The 15,269-nt window shown below is 34.6% G+C and overlaps 2 protein-coding genes across 13 annotated transcripts in view; both read left to right on the top strand.

Annotated features, from left to right (window-relative positions):
- The window catches only part of LOC134843623 (patatin-like phospholipase domain-containing protein 4), a 206,128-nt gene that overhangs the window by 169,254 nt on the left and 21,605 nt on the right, over positions 1-15,269 (top strand). The window lies entirely within an intron of this gene.
- LOC134845295 (uncharacterized) overlaps positions 1-15,269 on the top strand; it is a 47,050-nt gene that overhangs the window by 21,522 nt on the left and 10,259 nt on the right. For 4 of the 11 annotated variants that reach the window (XM_063862242.1, XM_063862246.1, XM_063862247.1 and 1 more), the window contains 2 exons: positions 3,503-3,834; positions 11,219-11,422. In XM_063862242.1, the coding sequence (XP_063718312.1) occupies positions 3,522-3,834; positions 11,219-11,422 (517 nt within the window). In that variant the 5' untranslated portion in view covers positions 3,503-3,521. Of the gene's footprint in view, positions 1-2,119; positions 3,835-5,636; positions 5,751-9,868; positions 10,086-11,218; positions 11,423-15,269 lie in introns of those variants that run through there. The other 7 variants (XM_063862244.1, XM_063862243.1, XM_063862248.1 and 4 more) reach the window with 7 other exon arrangements.

Below are 15,269 nucleotides of genomic sequence, written 5' to 3' on the forward strand. Positions count from 1 at the left end.
TGTTTTTTCTGCTGAAAAAGTTGATTGAAATGCCTGACCATGTTGCTTGAACTCGGTTGGCTAATATTAGCCAATCAAACTCTACCGCATGCTTTTTACCTTAAGATCTAAAGATTTTGATTTCAGGTCGTTTCGTGCAGAAGACTCGTAATTTTTTTTTGACTAAAAAAAGCCAAAGTGAACATTTTTGGGATTAAGTTTTGGCTCCGAAATGCCTCAAATAAATTGCACCATAGTAATTCTGGTAAAATTCTCCGCAACTTTGCCTCTGATAATTTTTTGTCTTACGTTAACCCATTGGAACCAGTTCAAAACAAGTATTTTATATATCTAATTATATTCTTGATAACTATCTCTGTAAAATACTTAGAACTAACCAATCATGATCCATGACTAAAATCAACAACAATTTATAAGGCTGAAACAATTTATTGAATATATTTAACTTAGAAAGCAATTGCTCTTCCTCTCCTCTAACCTCGCAAGAAGACTAGTATATACTAGATCTATTGAGACTTGGAAATGTAAGAGTAAGATTAAGATCGGTATTAGACTAAGAAGTTGCACGAACCTGTCCGGCTGAAAATAAGATAGCGTGACCAACAGACGGTGCACCTCTCTGAAATTACTCCATGAGAAAGCCAACCCGGACTTATACTCACCATTTTTGAAAAAAAAGTAAAGTGCTTTTTAAAATTCAATTTTTTTTTATATTTTCCGGATAATTTAATTCAACACTACAATTATCATAAAATTATTTTTAGCCGTGTAATTTATTAAGTTAACTAGCAGTCCTCAATTTCTCTTCTGCCGTGTTGTCCGTATATATGTTTATGTCTTTTAGTTTCATTAATTTCCTCGTTTCTTCATTATTTTTCTCTTTCTATTGTTCAGCCAGTGCGGAATAGAAATCGTCTCAAAAAAGAAGAATAGAGTGTCTTTCACATACTATGCTTATTGTTGTCGTTAAGTACCGCCGTCGACTTAATACAAAGAATTTTTCAGCTGGAATAGTGGCAAACTTTTTTTTTTGCTCAAAACGCAGACTGCGCTCGGTAGCTTTTGATCAGAAAAAGTGCAGTGACTTATGTTTAATTCAACGCAAACTTGAATTCAATTGATAGCTAATTAAGCATACAATTTTTGCTTGCTTAGCTTTCTGAAAAATATTTATAAAATATGCGTGGGTCATCCAGTAGTTGCTTACATTGACTACATTTTTCCCGCGTTCTTTTCTTGCAAATTGTATTGCCGTGGTAAGTAAAAGCGCCGGTTGATTTAGAAAAATTAGACAAAAGATTAATTTTAATTTAGTCCCAATGCTCTCCATGGCTCCTTTGTTCTATTTTCACGGCTGATATTTTAAAATCAAGAAACTGCAGCGATTGCAAAATCAAGATTTTTTTTAGACTAGGGGTCGACGGTTCAGCTCTTTTCAGCGGTCGGTTCGAGTCGACTATCTTATTTTCGGTGCCATTCGATTTCTGAAAAAAAAAATTGAAAATGAATTATAAATCGAAATTGCACATTAAGTTCCAGCTGTTTGAATTTAATAAGGTATTTGGAGTTCCGCGAGAACTCGCAATAAAAGACATCTCTTAACAAAAGACAACTAGCAAAATTTAAGGAAAGCAAAAGTTTTGAAAATTAATTGAAAATTTCGGTTTAAGGTCAATTTCTAAATTTCGTATGAAGCTCTACCCTTATAATGTAAGATGTCTTTTAAGCGAGGTGTCTATTATTGCAAGTTATCATGTGCGATTTTTCAGCATTACTTATTAGAGGATAAGCTCGTTTTCTTCTGCTAACCAGGGAGCGGGAAAAAAGTAAATTTTTGGTCGGAAAAAGTTGTTTTAATTTTTTTTATTTGCCAAAAAAAATTCATAAAAAAGGTGAAAACAAAAACCTTCAACTTTGACTTATAAACGCATAAATCTACATTTTTTTACTCTGTATTTTCTGACGACCCCGCAGCTTTGCTTCAAAATACTGAAAATTCAACTTTCTAGGATTTTATCCGCGCATGAACGAATTTGGCAGATTTTTTTCATTTCATCACAAATTCCAGTTTTTGTATCTTTTTTTTGAAAGTGCTGTTTGTAGAGCAAATTAATAAAAAACTAGATGTTTTAGCTCACTTTTTTAACTTGATTACGAGCGAAAAACGTGAAAAAAAGTATATACTTTTTTTCCGCTCCCTGGTGGTCACGTTTCCTAAAGTCATTTGCTCACTGTTTGTATTTGAAGCTTTTATGCATAAAATTCTTCGAGCGCTTTCTGCAAGTTTCGGATAGACACATCGATTTGTTATCATTCGTTTTGATTATTCGGTCAACAACAGTCCGAATTGGTAGACCCTTTGAGCACAGCCAGCTATTGTCAACTTTTGATTGGAGTTCTGATATTCCTTAGATTGCCCTTACTTTATTCCCTCATCAACCCTCTCTTTTATCCTAAACGGGAACAGGCCTGGTGTTGATTACAAGTGGAGAATATTTTCAGGGTAAATTGGGTAAACTTGATCAGTAGTTTTAATACTTAGTTATAATAATTGAATTTTCAAGAAGCAGTTATTACATAACGAAAAAAAATTTTTTTAGCTGCATTATTGAGAGGATTTCAGAAAAGGCAGGTTTGAATTGATTTAGTAATCCCCTAAAAATAGGGAGATATATCGTCTATTAGGTTAGATGAAGGAGCTAGGCCGTTTTTTTTCTGCTGTTCTTTTTTTTATTTTACTGAATAGCTTTCTGCAAATACGCTTTTTTAAAATCAAAATAACTAATGCAATTAAATATATTAATGCTGAAGGCGCCGTAGCAGTATGAGTCGTTCTGTCTGTCTACTAATACATATTCACTTTTGGAAGAAAAACACGGGTAAAATACCATTTTTTTCTTTGTATGATCGATAGTTTAATTCATTAACTTCAGGTACTTAGTAATTGCCATTGTAATTTTTGATTTTTTTTCGCAGGAAACAAAATTTTATTATTAGGCTGATAGAAAAGATGACAAGCAAATCTATTTTAGAGCGTAAGATTCGATTCATCACAAATGAAAAAGCGAATTAGTAATTTTTTTAATTTATTTTATTTGCCTGCTAAAAAATGGCTGATGTTTCACTATTTTTGTCTTTATCAGATTTTGATAAGCTTTCGAGCAATGTGCCTGTCATTAGGTATATTTTTCTCTAAAAGTACCAATAGAATTCAAATATGATGCTTCTTTATTTAGCACCATTTTTTCATTCGAAGTAATGCCTCAACGTCGCCATCTTATTAATTTTTACTCAACTGGGCAACTAATTAAGCTTGAAAAGTCCCCTTTTCACAATGCATTCCCTAATATAAAATCTTCGGCCTTGATTTGTTCGATTTGGTATCAGTTCATCTGATTAGAACAAAGAATAACCTTCCCAGACTCACAGTTTGATCTATTCTATGCTAGTTTTAATCATTTGTTTTCCTGATTATTTTAATTTTAATCAAGTTATTCGCTAGTTAAACCCGACCCAAGCAAATGATGAATTCGTCCGGCGGGCTGTCTTCGACCGCGGATCCCAGTGGAAACTCAACAGATGTACCCGGTGTGCAAGGGCCTATTGAGGTTTTTGTAGTCCAATGGATTATCTGTATATTCGGGCTGGTTGGAAATTTCTTAGTTCTCTACATCTACGGGAGAAAAGTACCAAAGGCACCGAGCGAACGCTTCATCATTGCCATCGCACTGACTGACTTCGCGATGAACCTGTGCTTCATTTTGTTCACGGGCAAACTGCGCTGGTGGAGGCCGGATGGAGATGCACTTCAGTTCTGTCTTCTGTCCAACAGCTGTGAGTCATTTTTCTTTTTACGTTTTTTAAATTCATTTTATGACAATACAACTAAGTAGAAATTTTTTGAAATGACGCAAGTAATGATGTTAAATTTAGAAAAATAACGTAGTAAAAACTCTTATATTGGTCTTGGTGAATTTTTTTATTCAAGAAAACATAAACTTATGCAAGGAATTTAACTTGGAAGGATCGGTTTACGCAATGAAATTAAATTTTATTCGCTCATGCTCATAATATTGCCTGAATTTTTTGTTTAAAGGTTTGAGTTATGCACCGAATAATTCAATGTTTTTTTGCTGAATAGCTATTTTGATAAAACCCTATATTTCCGCAAAAAGATGGAATCTATAAAAACAACTTGAAATAATTAAAACCTTAATGCTTAATATCTTGTTTCAAAAAATTAAAATTTTAAGAGTTGATTCAAATTATAAAACTAAATGGAAATATTTCAAAGCTTTTTTTGCTCAAAGTTTGCTTGAAAAAAATTTGAACTATCGCAACTCAAATCAAGCTATGATGAAAATTTTATTGCTCATTTGGTTGATTCAATTACTTAGAATTTTTTGCGAGTCGATTTGAGCTATGAACACAATTTGACCTAATTTAATTTTTTTTTGTACACCGGCTAGGTTGTAAAAAATGGAATATTTAAAAGTTAATTAAATAATAGCTTGCTTCAAAAAACTTAAACCTAAAAATATTTTTTCAAGTTGCGGAAAAAATTGAGTATTTCAATTTTTTTTCCTCATTAATTTGCTGGAAAATCAATTCAATTATTGTGACTCAATTCAAGCTACATAAACAATCTGAAATGTTTCAATTTTTCTTTGACCAATAGCTTGCTTGAAACCATTTCAACTAGGGAAGCGATTCAAGCTAAGACCAACCTTTGATATATTTGAAAATTTACTTTCAATTGCTCGATTGAAAGAAACTAAACTACCGCGACTCGATTCAAGCTATGGCAATAACTCGATGCAGTTCGCTCATACAACTCAAATTTAATTGGTTGATTAGCTTGCTCTGAAAGTTGTTACCTTGCTCAAATCGGTTCAGGCTATGAAAACAAAAAATTATGAAAACGAAAAATTTGATCGAGAAATCATGCATAAAAACAATTTGGAACAATTTAAAGATTTATTCCCCTCAATCTCGCCAAAAAACTTCAACCTTTCGGGAAGCGATTTGTTCTATAAAATAACTTGGTAAATTTCAAAATTTGATTAGCTTGCCTATAAAATTTATTTTTATTCTGAAACGAGTTGCTCCATGAAATAACTGGACACATTTCAAAGTTGCAACGCGTGAATAGTGTACGCATCAGATCCTAACGCATCAGATTAATTTCAAAAGTTTTGAAAATCATTTTTTGAATAGCTTGCTTAGAAAGTCATCAACTTTTGCTAAAGGATTTATTCTATCATTTATCTTCAAAGTTTCACAGGTTTCAAAGCATACATAGCTGGCTTAAAAAAGTATCTCTCTGCATTGCTTGAATAGTTTGCTTAGAAATTCATCGAAGTTTGCAAATCGTTTCTGGCTTTAATTCAATTACAAAAATTTTTATACAAATAGATTGTATAGCTTCTTAATGATTCAATTTTAATTTTTTCAAAATTGTCAACGCTTGGTTGGCCTGCGCAGAAAATTTACTTTGCGAATCGATTCACGATTTGTAATAACTTCAAAAATTGCTGTTTAGAATGTCAAAAAAATTTGCGATTCTCTTTACTTAATCAATATACTCGTGAGCAGCGTAGTGTATTAGTACGAACCTTCATTGTTTTCCAATCTCACTCGCAACTAAAAGTGTTCATTGAAAGTGGAAAGTATTCATTATTCGGTGTTCTTTGTTCTTTGCTTTATTTGAGACTAGTGTTGGCGATATTTTAAGCGTCCGTGGTTGATTGGTTAGTACATCAGACTCATATTCTCTAGGTTGTTGTAGGTCGCAGAGCAGATTCGAGACTTAGCCGATTTTTTCGAGGCTTGTTTCTACATTTTCTTATTGCTCTTTATAAAGCTGCTTTTGTTGTGTTCTCGCTAGTGTTCTGGAACTGTTTTTTTTCTGCGCAGATTTTTAATGTTGTTTTTAGTGCTGGATTTAGGCCTACATTTTGTAATTTTACTTATCTTGACTTCATATTTCCTTCTTCGTTTTTTTTTGTTTCGCTAAAAAAATTCTTTTTCCCTAATTTTTTTTGAACGTTTCAAGATCAATACAATTTTGGCACTTTCCTCCGAATTTTTCAAGTTGGTTGTATGTTTACCAATCTGTTTGTTGAAATTTCATTTTTTTTCGTATTGGAAAAATTTTTCACTTTTTGCAAACATTTTATTTTTTTTTCCAGAAAATTCTGCTGATTTTCAAAATAGGAGTATCAACTGAAAGACCGCTTATTCTTCTGTGTGCCTGCATACTACCCTAGAGTCTTTTTTTTTCATTTGACCCTTCTGTCTGCAGCCTTCGAAAATATGCGGGGGAATATTTAACCCATATTTTTGACTTTTTTTCGTTTTCTCGAAAACTACCTCTCTCAAATATGAGTTTTTGGCTTCAATCATTAAAAACGTTTTGAAAAGGTTTCCTGCATAGGTGTCTTCGACCAAATTCTTTTTGCACTTAAAATTATGGCCCTCGGAATAGTCAAATTTTTGATTTTTGACCGTTTTGTGGATCTTCTCGACTTTTCTCGAAAACTACCCTCTCAAATCTGATATTGTGTGTTCAATTAGATAACAGGTAGTGGGAAGCTTAATGAGATAGCAAGTAGTGGGAAGCTCCTCTGCAGTAGCGGACACTACCAAATGTTGTACACAAGCAGTTGTCGCCCTCTGAAAAATCAAATATATTAAGTACTCTGCCAATCCTGACTTTTTGGGTTAAATTCTCAGAACGGGCTTCGGAAAGTTCATTTGCTTATGCGACTACGCAGAAATTTTGTTGAATCCAAAAGTTTTGCCCCTCGGAAAAGAAAAAAATTTGATTTTGAGACTGTTTTTGAAAGTTTTTGACTTTTCTCGAAAACTACTCACCAAGTCTGAGATTTTGGGTTCAATTGAAATTACAGATTATTGAATCCCTTCTGAATAACGTTTATGTTATATTTTTTTCACACAAAAAGCTATGATTCTCGGAATCGTCAAAATTGTGATTTATTGACCGTTTTTTGACGTTTCTTTCTAACTACAGTGCTGATTTAAATTATCCGGACAAAACGAACATAACTCGAATTTTCAAACGCGTTTTTCTCAAATTGGGTTAACATTAGACAAAAAGTGAAGAGAACAAAAGTTGCTTAGAATTTCACCAGAATTAATATGGTGACATTTGTTCTCGGAAATTCTCTACAAAAAATTTACCCCAAAAATGGGTCAATTTGGCTTTTTTCAATTAATCAAGAATTACGCGGAAACTACTTAGTTAATTGATAAGAATTATATCACAGGAAGCCTCTTACGCAGCTCAACAAAGTTTAAGAAGGGTTAAATCTCCAAAAACCAGTATAAATGAAAAAAATTTCACTTGATAGTCAATAAATGTGATTTTTACTATATAAAACCCAGAATCTCTGTTAAAAAATAAATTTTAAACAATTTGCGCAAATTTTTGGAGATTTAACCCTTCTTAAACTTTGTTGAGCTGCGTAAGAGGCTTCCTGTGATATAATTTTCTTATCAATTAACTAAGTAGTTTCCGCGTAATTCTTGATTAATTGAAAAAAGCCAAATTGACCCATTTTTGGGGTAAATTTTTTGTAGAGAATTTCCGAGAACAAATGGCACCATGTTAATTCTGGTGAAATTCTAAGCAACTTTTGCTCTCTTCACTTTTTGTCTAATGTTAACCCAATTTGAGAAAAACGCGTTTGAAAATTCAAGTTTTGTTCGTTTTGTCCGGATAATTTAAATCAGCACTGTATTCTGCGAAATCTGATATTATTGGCTTACTCAAATGATCAAGTTGACCTTTAAGCAAGTCAAAATTTTGAAACTTTGACAGTTTTTTTGGAAAATTTTTGGCTTCATGCGAAAGTTACCGGGCCAATTTTTGGGTTGTGTTAAATCGAGAAACCCGGCTTTCGAAATCTTAAGCGGCCATAATCTGCTTTTTGCAGAAAACCGTTGTGGATTGTGGAAAATCTTGGGAAAATAGATTTTTTACTCATCTGACTTCTTTTACTAGAGAAACAACTAATGTTTTAGGCGAAGTCCAATTTTTGAAATCAAAAACTCATTCAATATTTAACACGTACCTCCAGCTTTACCTGGGCCTGTGGTTGTTTTTTTTATCGAGACTTACGAAAAATTTGGTTCACCTAGTTTTTCTCAACTAAAAAAGTTTCTTTCGAATGTTTTTTTCTATGTTTGTATTGTATCACAAGTGGTGCGAAGCTCCGCTTCGCCTGTGTTCAAAACGTTCTTTTGCTGGCAAAAATTTTGCGAACCGTTTACAATTTAATTACTTTGAATTATTCCAAAGATCTTGTCTGGCTCAGAACAACCAAATTTTTGCGAGCCGATTGATTAACGGGGGCGGAGTTTAGTGAAAAACCTTAAAATCTTGGAACATCTCAACATCAGGGAATGGGGTAACTAGCCTGTGTCTAAATTCACCAAATGTGACTGAATAAGGTTCTTTCATCGTTGGCACCTTTGAAGTACATTAATGACTTACGGCTTCATTTCGATATGAAGCGAATCGAGACATTAGCACAAAAGGAGCAACCATAATTAGATAGTATCGCATCAGAGTTTCAGCTACGGTTCTGCTTCTGTGCGGGAGTCCTTTATAATTGAAGGTCAGAATGATGGAAAGACTATCAAAATTGTATGTTTACGCTTGCGATTAGCACATGTTAATAAATCGGAACATAGACTTTTTTCGGGTTAACAGCTTGTTTAAAAATCACTTGAACCTATTGTAGGCTCGGTTTTTTATAAATTTTTTCTTGATTTCTTTGACACATTTGGCCCAAACGTAAGAATTTTTGTTCATTGACGCTTTTCCAACTGTCTGTTGGCTATGTTTTTTCTAAAACTTTATTCGACGTCAATAGTTTCGGCTTCCGTTTTATCGGCTAAGTGATCTAAATTTGTGTCGTTTGAAGGGAACCATAATTTTTACGCCCCACATCCTCCAGAAACACAGAAAAATTAATCTTTAATTTTTATATCTTCATTACAGCTCAAATTTGTTCATGACAACAATTTTGTTTTCGACTCAACCGTAGCTTACGTAAATTCGTCAGATTAGTTGCCGCTCGATAACCGATTCTGATCTCTTGTTTTTTTCCGGCGATTGCTTTGCCGGACGTGTTTTCCTTAAATTGAAGATCATTCGAGACAAAATTGTCAAATTTTTGTAATAGTGCTTTTATCAACATTGTTTTGTCATTTTTTTTTCAAATCGGCTTAGAGGCTTTCTTTTCAGTTTTTGTCTAGTTTGTACCGATATTTTTCTGTAGTTTTGCTTGGCGTGCGATGCTCCGGTTCACTTCTGTCAAGTGCGAATTAGAGCAGTCACGTCAAAATTGGCTCTTTCTCCTCTGCATCATCTCACACGAGCATCAATTTAATTGTGTAACGAGTCGCTTAACAAGGTTAATTATGAAGTCCAAATATGTTTTCATGGCTTAATTAGTCCTTTTGTCATTTTTCAAAACAATCAGGAAATGTGATTTAAAGTTTTAATTGTAATAATTTGCAGGTGATGTGCAAAAAGAAAAAAATGTAATTGAGGTGATACTTGTTTCCAACTTTATGAAAGAACCTGACGGTCTTAGGCGTGAAGCGCCTATGTGCGCCCTCCGCGGGGAAATATTTTTACAGGTCTGTCTTTTTTGCTTTCTTTTTTGCATCAGGCGTTCATCAAATAAGAACTTACACGGTTTTCTACGATTTTGATTGCTTAAAAGGTCCCTCCATCATGAGAATAGCCAACCGAAAAGACAAGAAACAAAGATCGACCTTTTGTAATTCTCTTTATTGTGAGTTAGTGGTTCAGTTTATTGTTTGATGTCATAGATCAAAGTCGGTGGAGAAGATTCAATTGTGTCAAAAATGTATATAAACTTCATAACTGATTGCTCTTCTTGATTTGCCTCTTTCGTTCGTTGGGATCTCTGTACGTTAAAGGCTACCGTACCAGCCTACCCCGTTCTCTCCTCCAATAGTGCGTTAACAACAACCCCTTCGCACAGGTGGTACGGATCCAATATTTCAACATGCTCAAAGTTGCGAGGGTTAGTTGAGTGAAATCAACAGACATTTGTATATTTGATCCATTACCAGCCATTCTCATTCTAAATGCGTCCAAAGGTAATTCTGCTTGAGTCCATTATTATAATGGGAAACATCAACTTGTCGGGCGACGATAACACTTGGCGTCGCCTGCACTTGGCGTCTTACAGTGCGGCTTTATCCTGGATAGCATTCAGACATATTTAAATGGGAAAATACTCGGATTGTTTTTTTGGATTAGATATTTTGAGCTAGCCGAAAAAGAATACCGTGTCTGCTTGGCTCTTTTGAATTAGCAAACACTGAAATAAATCTATATATCAAGTAAATATATTAACCGTGAGTTAAAAATTTACGATTTAAATAAAAAAAACATCACCACCACATCATTAAACCGAGTTCCGCGCTCATAAATCAACTTTGCATATGGAACATCTGCTGATAATACGTCTTAGTACAAGAGTATATAATGTTAAAACTGGAGGCGAAAAGTTGATGCCACCATTTTTTGAATTGATTGGGTTATCGAAAACCGACATAATTTTCTAGCATTAACAAATTAGTTTCTGTCGTGACTCGGTTGGAAAAGTTCTTAACACTCAGCGTATTCGTCTCTTCAATAGCGACTTTTACCCAAGAGAGCTTGCGAGTGTATTTCTGTTATGAGTAAACTTTTTGCAGCCCAACTGTCATAAATTAGTGCTCCTTTTTGGTGGGATTTTATAATTGTAAATTTAAGACCATGTTTTTTGGTGGCTAGTAGCTGGAAGCACTGAGGGCACAGTTTTGTCGACATTAGACTCTGAGTCGGGTTTGCGGTTCCCGCAGAGGGAAATTTGTTAAAGTTTGTTCATATATGTTTTTTTCTGCCTTTTTATCTGTTTTTTGACTTTTTACTGCTACGGTTTGGCGTTTTGCCGCTCGTGTTTGCAAAGTGCAGCATCGCCTTTGTGTTAAATCATAGAATCATATTTTTGAAATACTTGAGTTCTGCCAAAACCCCCAGAATGATCATAATTTGCGCGCGCTGGTATTTATTTCGGCCAGAAATGGGCGTCGTAAATTATTTTACCAAGGGGGGGGGGTTGGAAAATATTGATGACGAGAATTAGAAAGTTGTGTTGTTTCGTTTCAGTCTATGACGTAATCAACACGTCCTCCTCTATTCTGGTGTGTTGGATGACTGTGAACAGATGGGTGGCAGTGTGCAGGCCCCACTCGTACAACACCATCTTCACCACCAAAAGGGTCAACTACATGCTCCTCTCCACCATCGCACTCTCCCTGCCCTCCTGCGCGCTCTCCTTCTCAATCTGTCTCTCGCACTTCCCTCCTAAAGGTCAGTCACCTCCAATGTCTAGCCAAGTCCACCCCCTCCTATTAGACCCCCTTGAATTGCATGAATATTCGACAGCATTTCCCTTTAAAATTCAGTCAAGTGAAGCATCATGTCAATAAAGTCGCCGCAGTTGCGAACTATTGTGAACGTTTCTCATCTAGCCATTCGCTTGCACTGCAATTAGGTTTGTATTTATCTCCATATTCGAACACTGAGTAACTCAGCGCTAATTTAGCCACGTTCAATATGCAATCAAAGTTCATAATAGAAAAGAAACCGGTACACTGAATGCAAGAATAGAAAGCTGACATAAGATAAAGAGCTGTACGGTAATCATACATTTCTGCCGTAAAAAAAAGTTCATATTGTTTCGACTCTCACGCATTGCGCTCCCACAAATGAATACAATCGAGCAACGCTATCTCCGAGCGGTGTGTGCAGTCCCGAGACACGAACTGCTGGAGAAGTCCTGCACCCGACAGTTCACTCGGAGATAGTTTTCGTTCAAATTTAGTATGCTAATGACACTAGTATACTAAGTAAAAAAAAAATAGGGCCAAAGTCCGCAAATTGTGTGACATCACTATAGCGAAATGTGTTTGGGTGAAATATATGAAAAAGTCCCCCTTAAATAATAATAATATAATAATAATAAATTGTTTGCAATGTAGATTCCATTCACTGTAAAATTTACTAGATTTACAACCAAATGAAATCTCATTGCGAGAACGCCGTGGAACTTTGCAGCCCGTTTTCAGGCGCCACTGAAAATCACTGCTACATTTCGCCCCCTCACAAAGTTCGCTCATATATCTTACACAAAGTCCCATTATCAATGTGGGGAGAAATGTGACATCAAATTCAAGAGTTGTGAACCGTGTAATACATCCACTGGCTAACTATTTATTTTTAGCCTATATGTCTATTTTATGGCAGATAGATCATTAAATATATGGAACCGGAGAATCCGTTTAGGTTTCAGTTTATTAAGCTTAAGTAATTCGATACTCTTTTTTCTCCACCGAGTCTTATTTCATTTATTCGTGTCAGCTCGTCGGCACCTCTTAGAGCCCTAAAGTGTGATCTTGGTCTTGTACTACTTTGGGTTTTGTTAGACCCGAACTTTTTATCACGGAGTTCTTCTATGCGTGTTCCCGAAAATCATACTGAGAACGCCGAAATGTGACTGTCTGATAGGTTCTATAAATCAGTTTTATAGTAGCTAGTTTTTTTCGCTATTTGTAACTATGGTATTCAGGGAAAAACAGAAGAGGGAGTCTCAGTTCAGAAACTTGGAATTGAAATGAATAGTCGATGAGTTGCTTTGTGATTTGAACAATTGGCCGGTAGGTGGTGTGAGCTAATGTTATTGTTCTGTTTCCGTCCAGGAACCTCAAAGCCTTTAATGAATTCGACGATATTCAGGGTCTTTATCATGATTTAATTCACTTCTCTGCATTAATTAACTTTTTGGCAGATTACAATGAGGGGAATGGAATTAGGTTTTATGAATCTACAGTCCCCTTCAATAACGTGAATAATTATTCATTACTTTTTATATATGATTAAAATTGAAAGGTCAAAGTACGTTGAAGAAGGATAATAAATTTGCGTTTTTTTTGAATTTGCCCTAACAAATAAATCAAATTCTGATATATACATACCAATGATGAGATAGATAAACAACCCGTCATATGGGCTGTAAATTTTGTATGATGCTGTTCTGAGTTAGGATAACCTAAATCTTCTGTTTCCAGACATGAATCTTTATAATTGATGCCAAATTATTGGCAACATTGAGAAACTTGACCTGAAAGGGTATTGCCAATAATTTGGCATTAACTATGAAAAATAAAATTTTAACGCCGATGCAAAACAGGCTATCACATCACTTGCATTACAATAGAAACATAGCAGGGTAGCTCGCCAAAAAAAAACAGACGAAAGTGACAGAGTGGAAGACGTTTTTTTTTTTTTTAAAAAAATCCGAAAAAAGCATCGCCCACAATTTTCGTTGGTTTGTCTCAAATGAAATTAAATTTGATGAAAACTACCGAGAAGCACGATTACATGCCTTTAATTGGCGTTTAGTAAAGTTTACTGAGTGGTAAATAAGCCGAAAATATAAGGTAGACGAACTGTCATAATTCATTTTTATATCTTCTTTAACTCTCCACAGCACTCACCAGAACGAAATATTATTATCGTCATTCAAGACCAATCTATCTATTATGTATTTAAATGCGGGCTTCCCTATCTCGCCATGTTTAAGCTTTTTCAAAGTATTATTTTTGCATGTTTAACAAAAGAATTTTTGCACGTTTAAGGTATATCGTATATAGCAATGTTTAAGGTTTTTTTATTTTCCCATTTAAGTTCAGTGCTTACTCCATCAAGTTTGAAATTAGCAAACCAATAGTGGGATGTTGTCAGGGTTTTCCCAGGTTTTTTGATTCTGGCCTCCAAATATTAATAACTAAATCCTTTTAGTTTACGAGGTTCTAGAAAATTTAATTTTAAAAAGTTTCTCAATTTTTGAAATTCTCACCCTGTAGTTGGGAGCTGTCAGGGTACTCCCAGGGGTCTCCAAATCCCACTTTTCAAATGTTTGACGTTTTTTATGATATGAAGTTTTTTTATGATTTTCAAAATTTTTCAAAAAAACTTAGATTTTTGAAAAATTCCAATACTTTAGCCTGATCTCAATCCTGTTGTTAGAAACTGTGAGGGTACTCTCCAGGGTTGCAAATCCTGCCTCTGAATATGACTGCTCGAATCTTTGTAGTTTTCGAGATATGACGCTTTTAGGATTTTTTCCCAGACTTTAGATATAGAAAAATTTTTCCCAGAACTTAGATATAAAAAGTTTCAATCTCTATAGTGAGGTTTTCTCAGGGTACTGTCAGGGGTTGTGAATTTTGCCTCCAAATATGACCGCTCAAAACCTTTAGGTTTTCCAGATATGACGTTTTTTGTCATTTTTTCAAAAAATTTTCCTAAAACTTAAATTAAACCTCTTTATTCAAAAACTTTGACAAGAAATACACCGCCCTCAGATCCTATGCGATACTGGCCAGTTGCTATGTGTTTATAATTGTCTGGTGAACATTGTTAAGAGTCTATGAACGTCCTGAATATTTTTTTTTAATTTTTTTTTTCAGGAAACTTAAGAGTTGTTCAAGCTTAAATTTACTTTCTCGCAGTTTGACTTTTGATTTCTTTTCAACTTCAGTTCATTTCTTGCGTTAAAAGGAAGGCAAAATCTACTATAGAACAATGAAAGGGCAAAATTTACAAAAAAACGTGACTGACCTCTAATTTTGAAAGTGGAGTTTAATTATCGAATTTCCCAGCGAAATAAAAATTTACTATGGATCCAGTTTTCTCAAATTGAGTTATTTTTAACAAAAAATTGCAATCATAAATTGTTCTAGAAGTTCAAATATTTTTATGGTCATCTTTTTTTCCTGGGAAATTCGAAATATGAGATTTTTTCAAAACACAAGTCCGTATTTTTTTTACCGTTTCCTTGTGTTCATTGACTTCTTTCCAACTGCCTGTTCGCCAGGGTGACCAGTCGGTCGTTAATCAGCGACAGGTCACTAAAAGGTCGCTACTTCTCGACAGGTCGCTAAAAGGTCGCTACTTCTGTGGAACTCGCTGTTTTTGGTGTGTACTTGTTTGCTTAAATACTAGTTGATACATTACCAAATTTTTCCAGATGCCCTGTGCAAAACTAAACTTACCCTGGAAGTTTTGAGCGAGTTTCCATTTCTGAGGCGCTAAATTGAGCTTACGTCGCTAAAACGTCGCTATTAGTACTTTTCTATGAGGTCGCTACTTTTTT

This window comes from Symsagittifera roscoffensis, chromosome 4, assembly GCF_963678635.1.
Source record: "Symsagittifera roscoffensis chromosome 4, txSymRosc1.1, whole genome shotgun sequence".
In the NCBI taxonomy this organism is placed as follows: Eukaryota; Metazoa; Xenacoelomorpha; order Acoela; family Convolutidae; genus Symsagittifera; species Symsagittifera roscoffensis.